Source organism: Pollachius pollachius (assembly GCF_949987615.1).
Source record: "Pollachius pollachius genome assembly, chromosome: 10".
NCBI lineage: Eukaryota > Metazoa > Chordata > Actinopteri > Gadiformes > Gadidae > Pollachius > Pollachius pollachius.
The window spans coordinates 11334281-11354622 of NC_136943.1; the positions used below are offsets into that span (position 1 = coordinate 11334281).

Consider the following 20342-nt stretch of genomic DNA (forward strand, 5'->3'; position numbering starts at 1 on the left):
CTGTAGGTTCTGATTGAGCAGTCCCTGACCCAACTTTAGCTCAATTTAACCTGCTCTGGACTGCTGCAATGGCGTTAGAGAAAATAAATAAACGCTAAATAAGAAATGCCTTGCCGTAGAGGCCGTAAGTCCTTGACGGCAGTTATAAAACGTGGCAGGATAATTGTGAAAGTGGAGCCTCATAAATTGTTTACGCTTTACTTAGTTTAACACCACCGGGGTTCTGTGATTCCTACTTTCTTAGCAGTGCTGTTGAATGCAGGGAAGAAATCAGATAAGGAGCCACAGTATTTTTCTTCAAGCTACTCAGACCCAGCAGCCAGGTAGAAGGAATCACTACTCCGAGAGAAGAAATCTAATTAGAGCAATGCCGCGACAGAGGAGCCTCTCCGTGTATCGCTGAGCTCCTCCAAGTCCCGTTTAATAAGCCCGCGTTGATCTCACCACCTTCTTATTATTCCTGCACTTAACGCTAGTCGGGTTGAGCTTTGAGTCGTTCGTCACGTGTGCGATGCCATTTCCATTTGCGTTTCCATGACCCGGTTTCTCTCGACAACGCACAATGGGCCCTTTTGATCGCCAACACAAATGGGTGTCAAATAGAGCAGGGTATGAGCAATTAAGTTACCGATTACGAAGTTGCAGGCTTATTTTTTCTCTGTGGAATACAGAAAATATCACGTAGGTACCCTTTAATAAACGTTCTAAAGGAATGCCTGCACGACGCCAGTTTAAAATGAATGGCTTTGTTTGCCAGTCCTTTCCCAGACTCGAAATCATAAGGGTAATGCGCAGTTATGTATCTATTCCTGGATTGTACCGCCCTCTAGTGCCAATGCCTTGCACTGACGATTTCTAATGAGCCCTGAAAAGTGTGGGAAAAGACCAGATCCTTCTCCTTATATTTTTCCAGTGAAAGCTCCATGAACTTCTTGCCCGGATATTGGGAAACCTGACCCAAGAGCTCCACCAGTGTTGGCCAGCAGCAACTTGATGAGGTCACACCCGCATGAGCCGTCTCAAGTGGAATGCTAAGTAGTGAGACTCCAAGTTGAGGGGGTCAGGAAGCAGTGGAAACACAGATGAAATGTGTAGATTTTTATTCAAAAGTCTCCAGACAAGTACAAATCAGAAACAGAGTGAGTGAAAGAGAATGGGATATAGACAACCGAGCATGAAACTAAAAGAGTGCAGAGGAAACAAAACAAAATGTAAAACACAAGAAATGGTTTGAGAGGTAAAAGAAAAATAAAGCTTGAAATTTTGTATATATGTACACGTGATCCAATAAGAATTTATACCATTTTAGTGGTAGGTAAAGTAACAAACAATAAACAGTACTTTTCTTCCTTAAAAGATTTTTTTTTTTTACTTACATAAAATAATTAGGCAAAACACACACGCACACACGCGCACACACACACACACACACACACACACCATACACACGCACCCACACTGGCTGTTCATCTACTTTATCACATTACGCCCAGCCACTTCACGTTCCATGTTATAAGAAGCCAATTATCCCCCTTAAACATGAACATGATCCTCTGACATGGAATATTACGGTGAGAGAAGGTGATCTCCACTAGCATGTTTAAGGCTTAGGCATGGAATGACTACAAAGTAAAATATCTCAGTAGACAAAACATCGCAATAAAACTTGTGTGTACGACAAGTAGTTGTCAAAATCTAAGCTTTGTCTAGCTGCCAGAGCACTGCTGAATAAACGTTCACCTTCAGGAGGGTCCGATTGACTAGCTTCGGTTTTAACATTTGAAATTAGAAGTATTTTGTGACAGGACTTTTTTCGTTATCTTCCCCACGTTGAGAAAAACCTTAAAGCTGAATTTCACAAATCATCCCCATTAGTTTTATCCAAACTATTTTACATGTAGGAAAAAAGGTAGAAACCCAAAGACATTATCAAGACAAACCATAAAAATACAAATTTAAAAATCTTTCTCGGTGCATGGACTCACATGCTCTTGATTTTTTATTTTTTTCTTACACATTTCTCAAACTTTGTGACCGTCGGTTGAAAATTTGAAAATAAGAAAAAAATAATAGCACATTTATAAAATCAGCACCAATTCATATATAACTTTATTTAAAATGTAGATACCCATTTCAACATTAATATGCTGGATTTCAAAGAGAAAAAAAAAAAGAGGATATTTTCTTCAAATGCACTGTTTTTTCATACTCCACACAGTGGCACTACCAGGAAAGAAATCAGCTCACTTTGTGATGACGGGGGGATGCATTTCAGTGGGACGTAGGTGTAGGGAGTGATCCGAATCTTTGGGTGAGCGTTAAACGCTTACTGTTTAAACTGTAAAGGAGCGCTTAGCCGCGTCTCCGGGACATTCACAGCACTAAAGGGGTCCTGACTGATTCTACAGTTACAACTCACCATGGAAACCACCAGAGGTGACTGGGACCACACATCAGGTCCAACCATTAAGGGTGGGGGTTAGAAACTTAGAAACCAGAGGGGGGCAAAATAAATGAAAAATATAAAATAAAGACCTCCGTCCTTTTGGCTAACACATTACAAGCAAGCTACTACAGTCCGTTTATAAATTACTACTTCACACCTGGTTACTTACTACTATTATAAAAAGGGTTAGACATAAAAAAGTTTTTCTTAAGTTAACACACCAATCCATCCCCATTTGAGAAAAAAAAAAAGCCAAAAAAAAAGGAAAAGGACTAGTATGGATTTTTATTTAGACATGTCTGAGCTCTAATAGGTTTGGTAGTGGCCTGTCACTATGGATTCCGAGCAGGAAGAGCTTACCCAAGGTTATAAAAAGTAAATATTTGAAACAAAGTCCTCTCTGAGCAAGCAACACTGAGCGTGGGGGTCCTTGGTCCACGTGGAGCACAAGCCAGAAATGTTCTCTCTACAGGATACACACTTCAGCTTTCGCATCTAAAACTCTTTAAATACAAAGGCGCCTCCACTCTTCTCCCAGCTTCTTTAATATCTGTTTAAAACATCGACACTCCAAGGACCTGGGGACCGTGTGAGAGAAGACTTCAATTAATCATCAGACGAGAGCAAATAGAGGCACTTGAGAGCAATCAATAGCCCATAACAGTCTTTTAAATGGTGAGAAAGCACCTCTTAATGGCTAATCTGCCAGCTCAATACCACTGCTGTCGCGGCTGCCGTTGAATACACATTTCTATTTACGTTCAGACTGCAGGTTTTTCATCAACTTGCTTTAAATGTCAATAACTCATCCAAGAGATGGTGTTGTTTAGCGGTCGGCGTGTCTATGTGAATGAATATAGTGAAATACACTAAATGAATAGGGATGGTTGATCGATTGGCCGGTTGATTACAGTTAAGTTGCTTCCGGGCTGTCACTCAGGGCTATTACTGTCACAGTAATGGCTGCCAAGATTAAGAACAGTGAAGGCCTACAAAAAGAAAGGGGGAGAAAAGTAGAACACAAGAGCTTCTGCTGCAGCATCAGAATAAAACTGGAAAGAAACAAGACTGAGGCTGCTCTTGGCGAGCGCCTCACTCAGAAATTTGGAATAAACAGCCATGCGTACAAGCAGAAGCTATTTGATTCAGGTTTTGGTGGATTGCCTGTCTAATTTCTATCAAATGGGCAGCGAGAAATGCAGAGAATATTATTATTTTACAAACCAACCCGTAGAGCTGAATGCATTAATAGTTATTGGCCGTGAGCAAAGGCAGTAAATTACAAGGCCTTGGACGTGACGAAATATCTACTCACCCTTTATGTGTTTTAAGGTGACAGAAGTATCTGAATTTTAATACTGCTCAAGTATAAGCATTCGGTAGTGTACCACTTGGTTGTTTGTGTTAGGGGTGGCTTGTGCTGGAAGGTAGCGGCTGCTTACCGATTCGTCCATGATGGAAGCCGGGTCGAAGTAGTCTGGCTTCAGCTCTGACCGCTCACGGCGGTTCTTAGACGGAGGCTACAGGAGAACATGCGGTTAGCACAAGGCTGATCCAATAGTACCAGTCACTGTTAACACGCATCCAACACTTAACGGGGCCTTCCACACACACTACCAAACCAAACACTGAACCATTCAAATGACTACAACTAGAAAGCTGCACACTATGGTTCGCCTCGGTTGTGAAATGCTTTCAAATTTCCCAAAAGGGGTTATGAAAACGAAAGAGAAATAGAAAGTGAAATGAAAACAGGCGCCTCGTTGCGGAAGCGATTGCACGCGATGACTGAAGAGCGGCCGAACACCTCACCAGGTCTATGTCCATAGTATCAAAGTCCATGCCCTCGTTGAGGTCGTCCAGCCGGCCTTCAGAGGACATCATTACGTCCTCCACGATGGGCTCCTCATCCTCCTCCATGAGCCCGGTACCACGGCGACTGTGGAATACAAACAAACAGTGGCTGTAGCAAACCGATGCCAGCGCAGCGGGCCGGCCCGGCCCCCCGTGGGGCGGTGGGAGCAGCGGGGGCTCTTACATAGCGTGCTGCAGGTTGGTCCTGAGCTTGGCGTAGTTCATGGCTCTCTCCTGCTGCTGACGCGCCTCCTCCTGCTGCCTCTGGGCCAGCATCCACGTCACCTGAGAACTGAACACACACACACACACACACACACACACACACACACACACACACACACACACACACACACACACACACACACACACACACACACACACGCACACACACGCACAGTTAGTAGTGCCCTGACTGCAGTCAGCACCGAGTCCAACATTAAGGATGGCCTGCTGGCCCGTTGCCAGGGAGAGAAACTAAGGTCCTGTGAGGCCGGAGGTAGGTTCGTCTTCCTCTATGGGCCCAGGAGCTGGCACGGAGCTCGCAGAATAAACTATTCGTTCTTTTATTATTTACTTGGCTGCTAAAACGAATACTTAACAAATAGGACATTACGCATGACCATGGTCCAATGCCTTTTGGCAGCGGTACAGGATCTCTGACCCCATGTACCGATCCAAAAGAAAAACATTATCATTAAAACGGGACCCGTATGCTCGGAGACTGCAGAACCGTTTCATATCACCAAAGTAACCCGTGTTTGACAACAGACTCAAAGGCATTCCGACAAACTGCCTGGCAGGTACGGAATGGCATTCAGTCATGAAGACACTCTGACCAACCACAGGGTCAAGGTGAGGAATGTCCTTTATTTAAATGGGGTCATGAGACAGGCGGATGGCGGGTGGGGCCGAGGCTACTCACTTGTAGTCCATGGGGGTTTGGATGTGCTGCGGCGTCTGCTGTGGATGGTGCTGCGGCGTGTGCGGGTGGGGGGTCTGCTGGTCGTGGGGCAGGGGGTACACCCCCATGTAGCTGTCGTCCCGGCCCCTCTTGGGCTCGCGCATGGCGGTGGAGGTGAGGTGGGGCGAGGGCATCATCACCGGCGTCTGCAGGCTCTGCTGCCACACCTCGCTGCTGCTGCTGCTCTCCTCTGGAGGGGCGGGGGGAGAACACGGCAGAGGGTTGAGTCCATGGAACGAGCTGGCCCCCGTGAAAATCAAATGAGACTTTTAATTCATTTCATATGCCATGGCGCTCCACAGATTGGGCATAAAGTTAAGGGTTGGGATGAGACTGGGATGAAAAATACAGCTGCAATGGTTTTGTGGCTACGACATGACACAGAAGTCGTTCATTTAATTACGAAATCCCGTTATCTCAACCGTCGACTAAGTGAATCCCAAAAAGATTGTTGGCAGACAGCTATGAGCTTGAGGGACGATATGTTCAACATTGGGCACTTTCACTTGATGTGGATTTTGGTAGAAAAGCAATGTACCAATTTTTTATTCCATGAATTGGTTTGATTACTGAACCATGTATTTCTTTGATCGTTAAACTATAACTGCTCTCATGAGGGGAAAAATGCCCCAGAAAATAGAATCCAGGGGAGAACTTGGCCTCACGCAAGACCGCACACACAGACACAAACACACACCTACGCATTCATGCCAAAGAAACGGCTCCATTAACATTTGGAATTTGAGTTCCACAAGACAAGCATGGCATGTTTCCATTTGTTAAAAAAGAAAAAATTGTATCGAGTCGAATGCACGCACATGTTGACCCGGATGGTAATCTAAACGACCCCGCTCTAAGCAGTAAGACGCAGCTCCATCTTGTGACCCTCCCACCATCTGCTCCGTAATCCCTTCCCCCAGCACAGAGGCTGGCAGAGCAAAACTGGGAGGCGGGGGTGGGGGGCTCATCTGGGTTAATCCAGGTCTCAGCGCTGCCTTCATAACAGAGCGGTAGGGCAACATTATAGCTCTGTAAACGGGGCTTTTTCCTTTGAGCCGAGCTACTGATGAGGCTGATGGGCGAGAAAACGGGACTCGTTGGGTCACAACCGATAACGGCAGGACCTCACAGCGATAAAGAAGTAAAGAAGCAAAAAGACAAAACGAAGAACAGATAAAGCCTGAAACTGCCTTAAAACCGAAGCCCACCCCAGAGACAATATGTAGTTCAACAATGATAAACTTAGAAGTCTAAAAATACAGATATATCATTCTCTTCATGTGGCCTCGGGGGTCCGCCATAGCCTGGAAAAACAAAAACGTCTGGAGTGTGATTAATGTCCCCGTTCCATATAGGATACCTTCTGGAAGCTTCCGCTTGGCTGCGGTGGTGGCGGCGGCGGCCGCGGCGGCGGCGGCCGCACTGGTGGCGGCGGTGGGCTTGGCCTTCTTGGAGCGCACAGAGGAGCCGCGGCTCGAGTAGCCGCTCATCACCGACATGGTGTCGTCGTCGCCTCCCGCCTGCAGGGAGTTGCGGTAGGAGATGAGGGGGAGCCAGCAGTCCTCGCGCTGCAGGGCCATCTGGAACGTCATGAAGCGCTCCAGGTACATGTGGCTGTGGGGGACAACAGGACCATCAGTCAGGCGGACAGGGGCCGCTCGTTTTAGCGCCAATTGTGCACGCATACACACGAAAGCACACACTGCGGATAACAAATCAAACAGCCCACGCACTCAAAGCCAGGTGCACATTTCAATTGAAGAGGAAGAATCAGGACGAGAGAGAGAGAGCGCGCTTGAGAGAGAGAGACACAGCCTTGAACCAAGCACTCGTGCAACACAAAACAGCCGTTGCGGCGGTTGTCACGGACACCTGTTGCGCTGAGGAATGAGAGGGAGACACTTCCCCTGGCAAGCAGCTCAGGCACGCAGACTTACACAGTCCTCTTGTCCTGTCTCATCAGCTTGGAGGAGAACTCGCTGAGGATGTCCAAGAAAGCCAGGTGAAGGGGAGGGTTGCCTTCTCCCTGGGGGCTTGGCTCCTTGAATGCAAACTCTATCCCGTCCCTGAAAAGAAGCACACACACACGCAAGCCAAACCATAAATCCCAGCGCGCCGTCATAATTTACTTTCCGCCCCCCACCGTTTGATGTCTGATTTCCGTGCGAAACCAATTTTGACTTCTCATAATACACACATCTCAGGGATATAAACAGGGGTGGCTTCCGATGCCGGCAAATACCCAACAATTCCATGCTTACAAATGGAAGTACCAGATTCACAGGGGGCAACCGCCCAGCAGGGCTCCCCCGGCTAAGCCTCTTGAAAGGGCAGGACATAACCCGGCTCATATACACCGTGGAAAAATAGCAACCGAGGGGTCATTTGTCTGCTGTTTTTGACAGCGCCCCGCAGCCAGGACAGTAATTCTAGATATGCGCAGTGCAACAAGAGACGGTTGGGGGGGTTGAGGAGGTGAGGTCTTACTTGTGCAGCATGGCAATGGCATCCCTGGTCTTGACCTGGTCCAGGCCAAAGGTGAGCGAGAAGCGACGGGCCAGCTCTTTGATGCCGCAAAACGACGAGGAGGAGCGGTCGAAGCCGTGACCCAGCTCCGACAGCATCTCGTTGAAGAGCTGGAGGAATGAGGTGTGGAGGTTTAAATAAAGTCAAGCGTTCACACCTGTCGATCACATTGTCTTGTTTGTTTTTCTGAATGGCGTCCAAAAGGTGCACTGTTGCGGCGTACTGACCTGCTGCAGGCTGAGGATGAGCGTCTTGGCGCACTGGATCTTGTCGATCTGCCGAGTTTTACTCATCGTCTCCTTGATGATGTCGCCGTAGTCGTTGTAATACTGGAGACGAACGTGACAGTCAATGGAACAATCACTCAATCGTCAATTCCGCCCCCTAAATTGTAACCGTGCTAAATCGAGAGAGCATCTCTGAAGCAAGCCGCCGATGCCTTACCCTCATGTACTGCTTGAAGATGTCCGCGCCCGTCTTCATCTCCACCACGCAGTAGATGATGAGCTTGCAGTAGGCGGCCAGCAGGTTCCTTCTCTTGTGCAGCGCTTCTATCTTTCCTGCCTCGTCGTCCTGCTGCCCATCTGTCGGTGTGACCGGAGCACAAACATCAGCCCGACACATGGTCTCCATTACACACATTAAGCTGCTGCGGCTGGGCTCTTTTTGAGGAAATGGGCACTCGCTGATTTACAAAGTTGCTGCGGTGACCTCTGCAGCCCCAGGTTAACCAAGGGTTTAGAAAGTGGTATCGGTCAAGGGAAAGTGTAAGTCAAGTGTCCTGACAGTTACCCGTCTGTTACAAATACACATACCAATGTGTTGATATTTAATCTATCGACTATTAAAATATTCATGAACATTGATTCTTAACATCCATAAAGAAGTGTATGTGAACATTGACACACTCAAACTACCAGATACGACTATTTGGGGATTATATTAGACTAAATTAATCAATAGCATTGCCACAGTGATATTACATAGGCAATGGCTAGGAGGTCACAGTGCGAGCCGCTACCTGTGCTGTTGGTCTCCTCGTCCTGGTCGATGAAGACGTGGTTGAGGATGAAGGAGAGCAGCTCCACCTGCAGCGAGTCTTCTGGAGAATAGACGAGTGGCTCTAGGTGCTCCCGGCCACCTGACACCATCTGGTGGCTGAAGATGAGCAGCACATCACACAGGATGGTGAAGGCCTGCAGATGGAAAGGATGGGAAAAAAAGGGAGATGCTTGGCGCCTTGTCGGGGAGAAAACAACATTGGACATCAGAACACCTGGGAATCGGGCTAAATAAAGAGAGATCCCCCTTTGCTCCAACTTTGAGGAAACAAAACACAGACCTGACTGATCACATTCTAACAGAGGAGCGAAGACGGAAAGGAAAAGGGAGGATTGCTCGGAGGCACGGATGATACACTTAAACAGAGAGGGCTTGTTAATCTCATTTGGGCCAGATTACAGCCCGGGGTTTGGTGGTTCTCAATGAAAAGAAGATGGAATCAACATCAGCCTCAGGGCCTCTATTAATTGACAAGGAAGTTAGGCTAACGAAATCAACTCAGTATCATAACAGAGGCCCTCCCAATAGGTAATTTTGCTGTGATCTTTAACCATTTATACATTTTGTTGCAACGTTTTACAGATTATTCCTTCCGTTCCTTCTAATTAAATAAAACTAAAATTACATATGGCATTTTTTAAACATAACCGACTTTCATTGAAAGTATACCGCTCCTGTTATTGTCCTGTCCATTTAATACACGACAACGCCTGTATTGTTGTATGTTCCACTGCCAGGCCTCTGTGGCACATAACGCCGTAGCGCCTAGCCCCTTGCTTTCCAAACCTCAGAGGGTTCAATACGTTTTGGTTGTTGTCGAGCCAACGACTGAGTGGGAGTCAGTACTTTCACTTTAAATAAAACAGAAGGAGATGAGGTAGCGAGCTCCATTGGCAATAACTGGGGAGAAATAAAAAGGTGAAGTAAGCCAACCATAAAAAACCAACACATGAAAAGAAAAAAAAAGCCTGGGAAAAATAATATTACATTTGTTGGAAATGTATCTGGACGAGATATTTTTTTTTCTGGTAAGAACTCAAGAAAGAAAAACAAATAAAATGTTGCTGAGATTCTCTTGGGATGTAATAATAATTGGAGGGATGGAGCTACATTCAAGCATCAGACCACATGGTGTTAACTCAACTGTGCAACTAAAAGCTTCTTTGAGGTTTTTTCTCAAACTGCATATTTGTATTAAACAACTTTAATAGCAACAACTTGTACAACAGCATGAACCATAGAGCCCAATTTAAACACGGCATTACCTGCTCTTTGACCGCCGTGTTGACGTTGGTGAGATAGCGCTGGCACATCATGCAGAACGCTCTCATCTGCTTCCTCAGGGTGACCATATCCTCCTGAAATCACCAAATACAATCCACATTTATTAAGATTACACCTCCATGCTAATTATTCAGCGTTGAAGACGCTGCAAGCCAACCGACCCGATCAGCTAGCCATAGCAGGGCAGACTGTACCTTTCTGGAGATGCCTTCGGAGAGCTTGGCCAGGTTCCACAGGATCACATAGTGAGTGCACTGCAGTGACTGGATCACGATCTGCTCACACAACAAGGTGGTGGTCAGATGAAGCGCTAAAGAACACGTATACATCCTGTGATGACTCGGCGTGCCTTCAGGTGCTTAGCGCTCACCTGCTCTGGCATGTCCCCGTTCTCGATGCCAGTGTTGAGCAGCTTGAAGTTGCTGGTGAAGAGGTCCCACTGGGAAAGGTCATGCGCACTGAGAGAGCAGAAGAAAAGTAACAGTAAGTGTCGGCTCATTTAAACCACAGGCACGGCAGTGATTCATGGATCTCAGTACAGATGAGAAAGAATGGGGGTGGGTTTGAAGAGAGGTAGGAGGAGATGTCAGGACCCCAGACTGCCACCAATTTGGAGAACTCACTACCGTAAATCTGTCCACTGCAACTTAAAAAATTATTCGTGGCACTGCTGCCGCTTGACTTCCATCTGTTTTTGATCAATATTGATCTATGTTAATAAGAGTGCTTATAAAATACCTCCAAAAGAATTGGCGATGCAATCACTCCGTTTTTTTGCGACCAAACGATGTGCTACTGCTACTAACTGTAAAACGTAGTGCCTCCATTGTTGAAAAGTTAGCATGGAGCCCTTGCTGCAATTAATGAATCTCAGGCGGGATGTTCGGGTGGGAGTGGAGGGAATTCAGCTCGAGTGTGGTGTATACATAAAAGGGGCAGTTGGGTCACATACTTGTGGAAAGCGGTGATCCTCTTCAGAGTGGAGAGAATCTGGTAGGTGTCGTCCTCATCTACCTCCTCACCCTGGGGAAGAGACACTTGACAGTTAACAACATCGTCGCAGCAGTGCCACGCAAACCTCCAACACCTCAACAACGGCCCTCTCTGCGGGGGGACACCCAGCGTCCTGCTCACCTCTTGCAGGAAGTCCTCCAGGAGCCGGTTGAACTTGTCCACCTGTTCGTCTAGGAGCTGGGAGCGAGCGATGTCTACCCGGTTGAAGATGGTGAACTCCTCGTTGCAGAGGGAGTGGTAGGTCTTGGAGCATACCTCCAGGACCTCCGTGTCGGTGTGCTTCTCCACGATCTCCCTGACCTGACGCAGCAGAGACTCCAGGTGCTGTAGGGGGGGAGGAGGGCAGACCAGAGAGTGTAAAGTTAAAAATGAGAGAGGGAGGGAGGGAGGGAGGGAGGGAGCGAGAGAGAGAGCAGACACGTGAGAGAACTTTTAAATGAGCCCGGCAGGTTTGAGCTGCTGGTGTAATGACCTTAGATGACTTTGGTTGAAGAAGAAAAAAAATAAAACACCACAGCAAGTTTGACGTTTTTTTTTTATTGCCTGATGGGTTTGTTTGTACCTTCTCTAGACGTCCTGTGGTGTAAATCTCAAGGTCGAAGAACTGAGGGAGCTGTAACAGGTTAGTCACCTTCTCCGAATCCATTGCGTACTGCCAAACACAAGCAAACGCACATGCATATTAAGTACACCTCTAAACAAAACAAAAGAAAAAAACCTCATTGAGTCAGTGCAGAATTGTAACTCACCTTAGCCAGTAGAGGGGGCAACGACACTGCAAAAAGCTCTGTTATTCTGGTTCTATCATCCAGCTGCGTTTTCTTCTCCTTAGCCGTCATGACCTGAGAAAAGACAGCTTGTGTGTTCAGCTTGCAGGCTCTTGCCATATGGTGGATAAGTGACTCACCCGATAACAGAGTCAATTACTGTTCAATTAGGGCAATTCAACGCTGTACAATAGTGGCTCAGCATCGGTTAGGGTGGTGTTTGTTATTGGATAGTGTTGTGGCCGTACCCTCTTCCCGGTGCCTCTGCCAACAGGGGGGTGGCACTCGGCCGCCTGACGAACCGTGCACAGCATGATCTCAATCAGAGCCGTCTCCTGTCTGTCCGTCAGAGCTTCAGGAAACACACGGGAGTAAAGAGAGTTTTACACCTTGTAACAACAATGTCAAGTATGAACTTTTGTTATTGCTCTCATTGTAATATGCATATTCATATTTGGAATACCGCTTTCTAATAAAGCATGAGTCATTTTCCTTAGCTTAACTAAATGTCAGATGCATAATCATAATATCACTCTGAAAATGAACTGTGCAACATAATGGGACTTAACATTGAATTGCATGTCCACTAGCTCTACAGTAGCAGGCAGAGGTTAAGGTTTTGTTTACATTAGCATGCTAGTGTTAGGATGGCAGCTTGGCTGTGATTGGAAAAGTGCTTACAGCAGGCGATGCTGTACAGGATTTGTGTCGGTGTCGGCGTGCAGACTACTGAACTGTGCCGCCCACAAATGGTCCCCAAACAGACAGCGGTTTTCATTCAAGTGTGACATTAAATAACCACCACACTTATTAATGTCTCCATCAATGCGTTACGGCTGCATGCCTTTTTGTAGTGCTATCGTCACTACAAACTCGTGGGGGCCGTCCTGATTCGTACACTGGGCAACAGCACCAGTTTGGCGGCCAATCAAGAGTGCGTATGTCGTACCTTCTTCTCCCGGCAGAGGGTCGTCTAGCAGTAGGCTGGTCATACACTCCCAGTCCTTGAGAAGCTCTGCGCCACACTCCCACAGGGAATCCACCAGGTAGGCAGCGTGCTCGTGGAGCTGAAGAGAGACAAGAGAGTCCGTGTTAAGCAGGGACGTTTAGGGGGTCTGTATCATGGTCAAAGGGCTGAACCACTGGGGACGCGTGGTGTGGATGTTGCCGTGCCTCGCTCTCGAGGAAGAAGAAGACAGTGGTCTTGATGAGGTTTGCGTTGGGGCTTTGTCTTCCTCTCCTCTTGGGGGCGCCCTCCTCCTCTGGCTCCCGTTGGCTGAAGAGTCTGAAGGGGAGGCAAACACCAAGTCAGTGTGTCTAATCTTGTCTAATAAATACACCTATGTCTTTTTGAATGGGTCAAAACACGCAAACGCCAGATTAATAGCCACGGCGAATCTGACTACAGAGTAGCGGCGGTAGCCAGGTCCTTATTCCAGCAGAGACAATTATTAGACGTGCACAATCTCGCCCCGGCATCAGATTTCTCAGAGCCGAATTGTAAGGGTCGACAAAGGCGTGGTTTTATAGTGCAATTAAAACATCCAATTCGATCTTCCTTCCCTAACCTGCTTCTCCCCCTTTCCTGACCTCTGCCTCACTCGGTTCAACACAAGTATTGCATTAACAGTCCTCACAAGCTGTGCGAGTCGTGTTTGGGTGCTGGGTCGATAACCTGGATGGGCTTCATTATGTTTACCCTCCTACAATACAGAAGAGACGGGGTTCGTCACACATACTTTTTGAAGAGGAACTCCCCGGCTGCTATGGCGACAGGTCTGTGAGCAGAGTAGACCAAGTGATAGACGCTCTCGCAGTCCTCTGGGCTCAGCACCTCATCTGTGCTACTGTGGACACAAACAGAACACACATGGGGGATCAGCCAAACCGTGCTTACATTGACACAGAATGGTCCACTGCACAGAACACACGTGCAGGGTCAGCCACACTTAAATTGCAGATATGCTCATTTTTTGTTCGAAGAATTAATATGTCTTTACATTGTATACGCCATTTTTCCCCCGTTACCATATACATATTTTAAGAGAAAAAAAACATGTGTAAAATGCTATGTTTTTGCCAACCAGCTTACTAACGGTCGAATCTGAAGACACGTACTTGCTTGTCGTTGCATGCATACATTTTGGAGGACAATCATGAGTGGCTGCTACTTACTGCAAGACAAGGGTGAGCAGTTTAATAGCTTGCACTGCGACGTCGTACTCCTTGTCGAGGGTCATCGAGACAATGCGGTCCTGTGCGTGTGATAGAAAAAAAAATCATCCATTTAGCTCCGGTATGTGAAGCACATATGCGTCATTGGTTAGTCACTGACTACACGTTTTACTTGGGTGGTATTAAAAGCATTGTGTGAATCAAGTTATAGCCAGCAGGTGGCGCTGACCTTAAAGCGACTGGTGAACAGCTCCAGTCTCGTGTTGAGCTCTCTGTTGTAGTACAGACCCTGCAGTGCGGTCAGGCACTTCAAACGCACCTCTCCTTGCTGAAAAGACAGGTGCAGGGCGGTTAGGGTTGACCACCTCCGAGTTCATACCAGGAAGTGTTAAAAAGTGAATCTTTTCAAATGTAATTTAAATGTAATTCTAACCAACCTTGTCGTGCATGGTCCATCCCACATACTTCAGATAGCTGTCGTTGAGGAAGGCGTCGCTGTATAGTTTCATCCACACCCCGATCTCTTCTATACAGATGGCTCGGATTTCTGCTATAGAATCGCTGTCGACATAAGGCACACACAATGTAATTAGCACAGCGCAATGAAGCGTCAAATTCAATACCGAGAGGTAAGCATGCGTTACAGTGATGACATATGTAAACTCGTACCGATATCGATGAACAAACACTCCTTTGAAGATGGCATTCATCATGTTCTCGATCTCGTCCTGATTTTCCTGGAGCTGGAAAATGAACAACAAAGCACTCGATTGAACACAATAGCAGCCAGCTTTTGTTCAGTCAAATGGTACCAACTGATTGGAGAGAGAGACAGAGAGAGAGCGAGAGTGAAGCTGAAAGGCATAGTTAGCATAACGAGGCAGCGTGTGACGGCCAACTATGCCACCCTGCCGTTGTGTGGCAGCAGATGGATGCCTAGTGGGACCTGCTGTTGCATAACTGAATAAACTGCCAAAGCTTGGGGTATTACAGCCGGCACCAGCACCAGCACCACTGTGACACTACAGTACCCACAGTGGCGTTACACTGAGAGGCGGGCGAGTGCAGTCCACATCCATGCTGGACCCCATCTCACAACCCAATAAAAAGCCATTTGGTCTTGGGATGTGTTGATGCACTAGGGGGTCTGTATATATTTCATTACTTTACACTTTAACACAATGACCTGCCCAAGGGTGTAGCCTTAGTAATGTGTCTTGAAGAATTGGACCCATTGCATTAAAATGCAATAGGTCGGTAAAGATGAGTTATATAAAATTAGACCATGGTTTTCTTAGACATCGAAGTGTCACCGTTTAACTGCATAAGAAAAGATAAATCCTGACCCCACTTATCAAGACAATTCTTTCCCTGCCATGGACACCACACATTGTATATGGGACAAATAAGTGCCATTCAACTAATTTCCATATATTTTTGGATGTATGACAAGTATTGTAATTGCTAGATGTAATGAACCAAAAGGAGGTAAAAGTGAGTCGGAACCTTCCAATTAGTTGAATAGTTCTTCCACCATCCCGTTAAGTATTTACAAAGCAGCACCATTTGAAGCCAAACGTAAAATCTTTCTTTGGTTACCTCCTTGCGTTTCTGTAGGAGCAGCTCCAGGCGATCGTTGGCCCTCTTGGCCACGATCTTGTTCCTCTCTGACTCGTACTGGCGCTGGGTGTTGTCCATGTTGATGCTTAGGTTCAGCGCTACATTCACCAGAGCCGTCATCAGCTTCATGGCTAGACAGAAGACACGACCGCGGTACAGTTAGAGCCAATGGTGAAACATCGCTAAATCATCTTGTTCGGTTTAGTGGTGCAGCATGTTTACAATCGGTCAGGAGGTTACTACACCATCCACACAAACAGCAGTTGAGCTTAGACTTGCAGATGGTGGCTCTTCATTACCTGCCAGTGTGGAGGTGTGTCTGAACGCGCGGACTTGGGAGTCAGACAGTCCGGTGAGGAGGGAGATGACAGTGTCCATCATGTACTCATCGTAGATGATGCTGTATTGACACTGGCGCACCAACACAGCAATGAACTCGCAGAAGCTGGTTTTAAACCTTTTCCACTGTGGCCCTGCTATAGTCAGAGGGTAATCCCCACTGTCCTATAAAACACAAACAACAGGAGATGGCATGTTTATACAAGGACATATTTAACTAATTTCCTATACACATGTATCTATTTAATTAGACAGTTAAATGTCTCTAAAATATCATTGACTTGTTCCTGCAACGATGTCAACAAATCATTTCTTTGTTGCACTTCCTAAATTCACAATTTCAAAGGGAGCTAAACATCCCCAAGATATAGATACCTCATCAAATTCCTCCGTCATTCGTCTGATGATTTCAGAGTTCTGCATGTTCCTAAACATCTCCCCACTGACCACACCTGAAAAGAGGGAAAACAACGTTGGACAGGGTCACTCCTCCATGTAGTCACAGACACTTCACACCTGTTGAACGACTTTGTCTTTGTGTTACACACACCTTTACATCCCGAGCACTGTATGAAGAAATTGATGAGGTCCAGAAGAGCAACGTCTCGGTCTGTTTTATACGACTCGATCCAGTCATCAACAACCGACTGTAGGAAAATAACATTAAACATGTTGTTGAAACACCATTAGCCTCCCTTAAAAAAGGGAACCAGGATTCTTACTGGTAGAAGAGATTCAAAGAACAACAGATCGTACCTGCATCGCACTCCTGCCAAGTTTGACCACCTCGAACAGCATCATGTTCTCCATGCCGTTCTCCTGATGGTGGCCATTGAGCCTCCCCGTTCCCTTGGCTCCTTTCCCCTTCTCCCCTGCTGGCTTCTTCCCCTTCTTCCCTCCCTGGGAGGGACATGGGGAGAAACATTAGACGGTTAATAAGGATAGGCCTTTAGTGAGGTTTGAACTCATTATTATTTGAATTATTTTCCAAGGGTTTTATAAAATAATGTTCTCTTTGTGTTGTCGTCAGAATATCCTCTCAAGCTTGGTTATTTTCACATGCTGTGACCACATCAACAAAATAAAATTCTGTGTTAGGGACTAGTTTAACACAAATTTAGAGCAAGTTAAAGTGACGTATCCTGCTGCTTTAGAAACCATTCACAGAAATTATAAAACTTACATTATAAAATCATCATTAGTACAAATTTTAAGTTGGACTTCACACACAAACTTGTGTGTGAGGTGAAATTTTAATAATACATTATTGGAAAGTTACGCCGCCTCGTTAGACACCTTATTTGTAGGGTGGAAATGGTTTAAGCATACTGGCTGCTGTTCATATCAACCTCCTCACACATTTTAAGGAAACACTGCGGAAGCAAAGTCTTTCACGTGAAGCCCAGGGGCAGAGTGAGAGTCAGGTAGTAGTACACACCTTTCCTTTGGCTGCAAGTGAGACTGTGACTGCAGTTCTTCCATCTGGCTCCTCTGAGAAGTCTGTGTCTGAGGAGAAACGGGTGTCTGTGTCCCTGTTGACGGGGAGCAAGATCAAAAGACGTGTTCAGGTCAACCCAGACTTCATTGTTAACGTAATGTTGCATAGGGTCAAAAGGTTGCCCACTTACTGAGGGAAGGGGAAGTCTGACGGTAATTCTGGTGCCGCTATCATTTCTGTAACATCTTCTGGACAACTGCAACTTATGACTGGCTGGAGACCCTCATAAAATTAAGGCCAGAAGTGGTTGCATGTGACCTGAAACAGAAAAACAATCCATTTAGAAAAATATTCACATGGTAGTTTTGAATAAATTAAAAAGAAATACCAAAAATAAAAATAAAAATAAAAAAACATGACATATGTTACAATTGTTTATCTGGACGTAAAGACAAATGTGATATATGATAATATGGCCATGATCCACTAGGAGAAAAACACGTTCACATGGTAACAGGGGGCGGGCACGAATGGGCCTGTCAAGTAAGGCTTCACTCCTATTGGTTCCCTCTCATTCTGATCCCCCCCTAGTTTACGACAAGCATAGCAGCCAGTGCAAAGGTTCTTCCTCATGGCCAAATATGGCAATGGCCTATCCGCCCTACACAAATCTGAACCAATCAAAGCAAGGCATCAACATCAACAAGAAACAGTTGGATTTAGACGACTGAATGCACTGCTCTATATGCGATTCATATAGATATTTAGGTCAATCAACATACAAAGCTAAACGATGTCATTGCTCATATCCATATGTTATAAAAAATATAAATGATCGATACATTGTGAATGATCTAATCTCCAACATTTATATATATTAAATAAAACCACTCGACGGATAACAGATTAGCAGAGAAGGAAAACAAACTCCTCCCATTTGAGAAATTGTTCTGTTCTGGGTGTGCCTTTCTGTAGTGTTCTACTGACATAGAAAGTAAGTCATTCAAAATTAACCGATACACGCGGTGTACTTTAGATAAGTTCTAGACATGTCCTCACCGTTTACTACTTCTAAATATATCGTACAGCTTTCCCATGTTCTGCGACGCCACCATATTAACCGGCCCAGATAGAAAATGTGTCCCCTTGCAATACGACACATGTATAGAACAGTAGCATGCTTAAATCTACACTTTAATTCGAACGTTTCTTTGAGAATCGCTCGCCCTTCTACCAATTAGGTAGGCTTGTTGACTGTCAAGTTTGGGAAAATCGAAGGGTGCTGAGTAAAAAAAAAAAAAAGTGGCGCCAAATCACAGAGCTATAAACTTCCCACCCGATATGAGCAACTAGATCCCTCGGAAAACCCTCACATGATCACTAGAGCCGCGATTTGGCGTGGAGAGCAGATGCCACAACTTCCCGGTCTGTTCCATCCAACAACACCGATAAGGCGACCCTTTTCCACGGCGCCTGTCAAAATTGACACCGGTGCATTGGTAGTGCTACCGCTAAGTGGCTAGTAGGTAACCAGGCGACTAGTCCTGTTTGCCTCTTAGCCTCGCTCAAAATACAACACAAGTGTCTACTTACCAAAGCGCACATATCCACTACGTTATATCCATCTCATATAGTTCATTTTTAAACCACCATACGTGTCGATCCGACCGAGCTACCGCGAATGGGCTCGGCGTTCGCCCACTATAATAACAAAACAACGCATTATGTGCTGCACTAACGGAAGCTAACGTGAGCTAACCGCGGAATATTCTTATATTGTCCCCGGGAACCACATTGGGGGTCCACTCTTTGGCTTTTCTGACCACGGGGATTATATGAAATACTACAAATAGCCGTTACGTATCAGCAGGACGTCGTTTTTTATGTTAAAACAACTCACACTAGCCCACTACCATGTCCACCAGCTAGCATTAGCGTTACCTAAAAAAACATCCCGTCCTTGCGTCCTCCATCTTGCCTCGGGAGTTCAGTCATGGATTGCATAAGCAACAAACACTTTGTTTACATGTATATATCGAAAGTGCAGCCGAGTCGGTTGAATTCACAATACTTGTATTTTTTTGTAGCAAATAACTAATTCAACACACATACGCGAAATATAGTTTGTGAGCCCAAAAAGCCGAGCGTTAGCTTGTGTGTGCGTCGCTGGCTAGCATCAAGCGGCTCGGCTGGCTAATCTGATGCTAGCCATGCTAGCGAGCTAACTAGCGATATACCATTCAACTAACTTCCAGATTGCGCTCCGCCATTTTACAGCTAACTTACCTTGTTGTGAATCTTTATTCCCCAAGAATACAAACTTTATATATTCTCAAAAAGGACCCCTTCGCAATTCCGAATTGCAAATCAGGAAAAGAGTTTGAAAGTCGCGGTCAGAGGCGGTTTCGGACGTTCTCTCGCCAGCTTGCTCCGTAGTTCGGTTTGTTGTTTCGACGACCCGGGGGTAAGAATCCTGGTGCAGAGCTACCACCTAGCGGCCACAACAAGTAAGGCCTGGAAACGCGAGGGAAGAAGGTTATAGATCACCCGACATCTAGTGGACTACAGTGAATTGCAACAAAGACAACTCAAAACCATGCACACTATCCAAAAAATCAAATGACGCTTTTTGTATCCCAATGTTTAAAAACAAAAAATACAGCTACACCAGATTTAAGAATAAATTAATAAAGCAATGAAATGATAGCGTGGCACATTGTGAACTGTCTGAGTGGACCAAATTCCTAATTTGAGAGAATCCACATATTAACTGACAATAGGGCTGTATTTGGCCGAGGTATAGTCAATGGTTGGCCCCTCTACAGTAAATCAGTAATCAAAGAAATTACCTTG

General features: G+C 45.9%; 1 protein-coding gene across 1 annotated transcript; it reads right to left on the bottom strand.

Annotated features, from left to right (window-relative positions):
* Positions 1-1083: 1083 nt before the first annotated feature.
* On the bottom strand, positions 1084-19957 carry stag2b (STAG2 cohesin complex component b). The gene is made up of 34 exons (XM_079744936.1): positions 19776-19957; positions 17680-17807; positions 17490-17583; positions 16808-16951; positions 16602-16698; positions 16427-16503; positions 16012-16216; positions 15692-15843; positions 14762-14835; positions 14530-14653; positions 14322-14420; positions 14093-14172; positions 13657-13764; positions 13091-13202; positions 12867-12984; positions 12166-12269; positions 11900-11992; positions 11713-11802; positions 11271-11474; positions 11089-11159; positions 10507-10594; positions 10331-10411; positions 10118-10210; positions 8812-8986; positions 8235-8374; positions 8018-8119; positions 7752-7900; positions 7202-7330; positions 6625-6878; positions 5226-5454; positions 4485-4592; positions 4259-4385; positions 3889-3966; positions 1084-3024 (listed from the first exon to the last, which is right to left on the bottom strand). Exons 2-34 carry the CDS (start codon positions 17721-17723, stop codon positions 3001-3003), a joined length of 3867 nt encoding a protein of 1288 aa, XP_079601062.1. The 5' UTR covers positions 17724-17807; positions 19776-19957; the 3' UTR covers positions 1084-3000.
* Positions 19958-20342: the final 385 nt, after the last annotated feature.

What these genes read in the sequence shown, in the direction of transcription:
- stag2b (XM_079744936.1), bottom strand. Translation starts at nt 17,723, where the DNA reads ATGATAGCGGCACCAGAATTACCGTCAGACTTCCCCTTCCCTCA. An exon ending in CTGCTCACCCTTGTCTTGCA is followed by an intron (nt 13,765 to 14,092) that starts GTAAGTAGCAGC and finishes TTGTGTCCACAG; the next exon opens with TAGCACAGATGAGGTGCTGA. An exon ending in CCGAAGGCATCTCCAGAAAG is followed by an intron (nt 10,211 to 10,330) that starts GTACAGTCTGCC and finishes TGGTGATTTCAG; the next exon opens with GAGGATATGGTCACCCTGAG.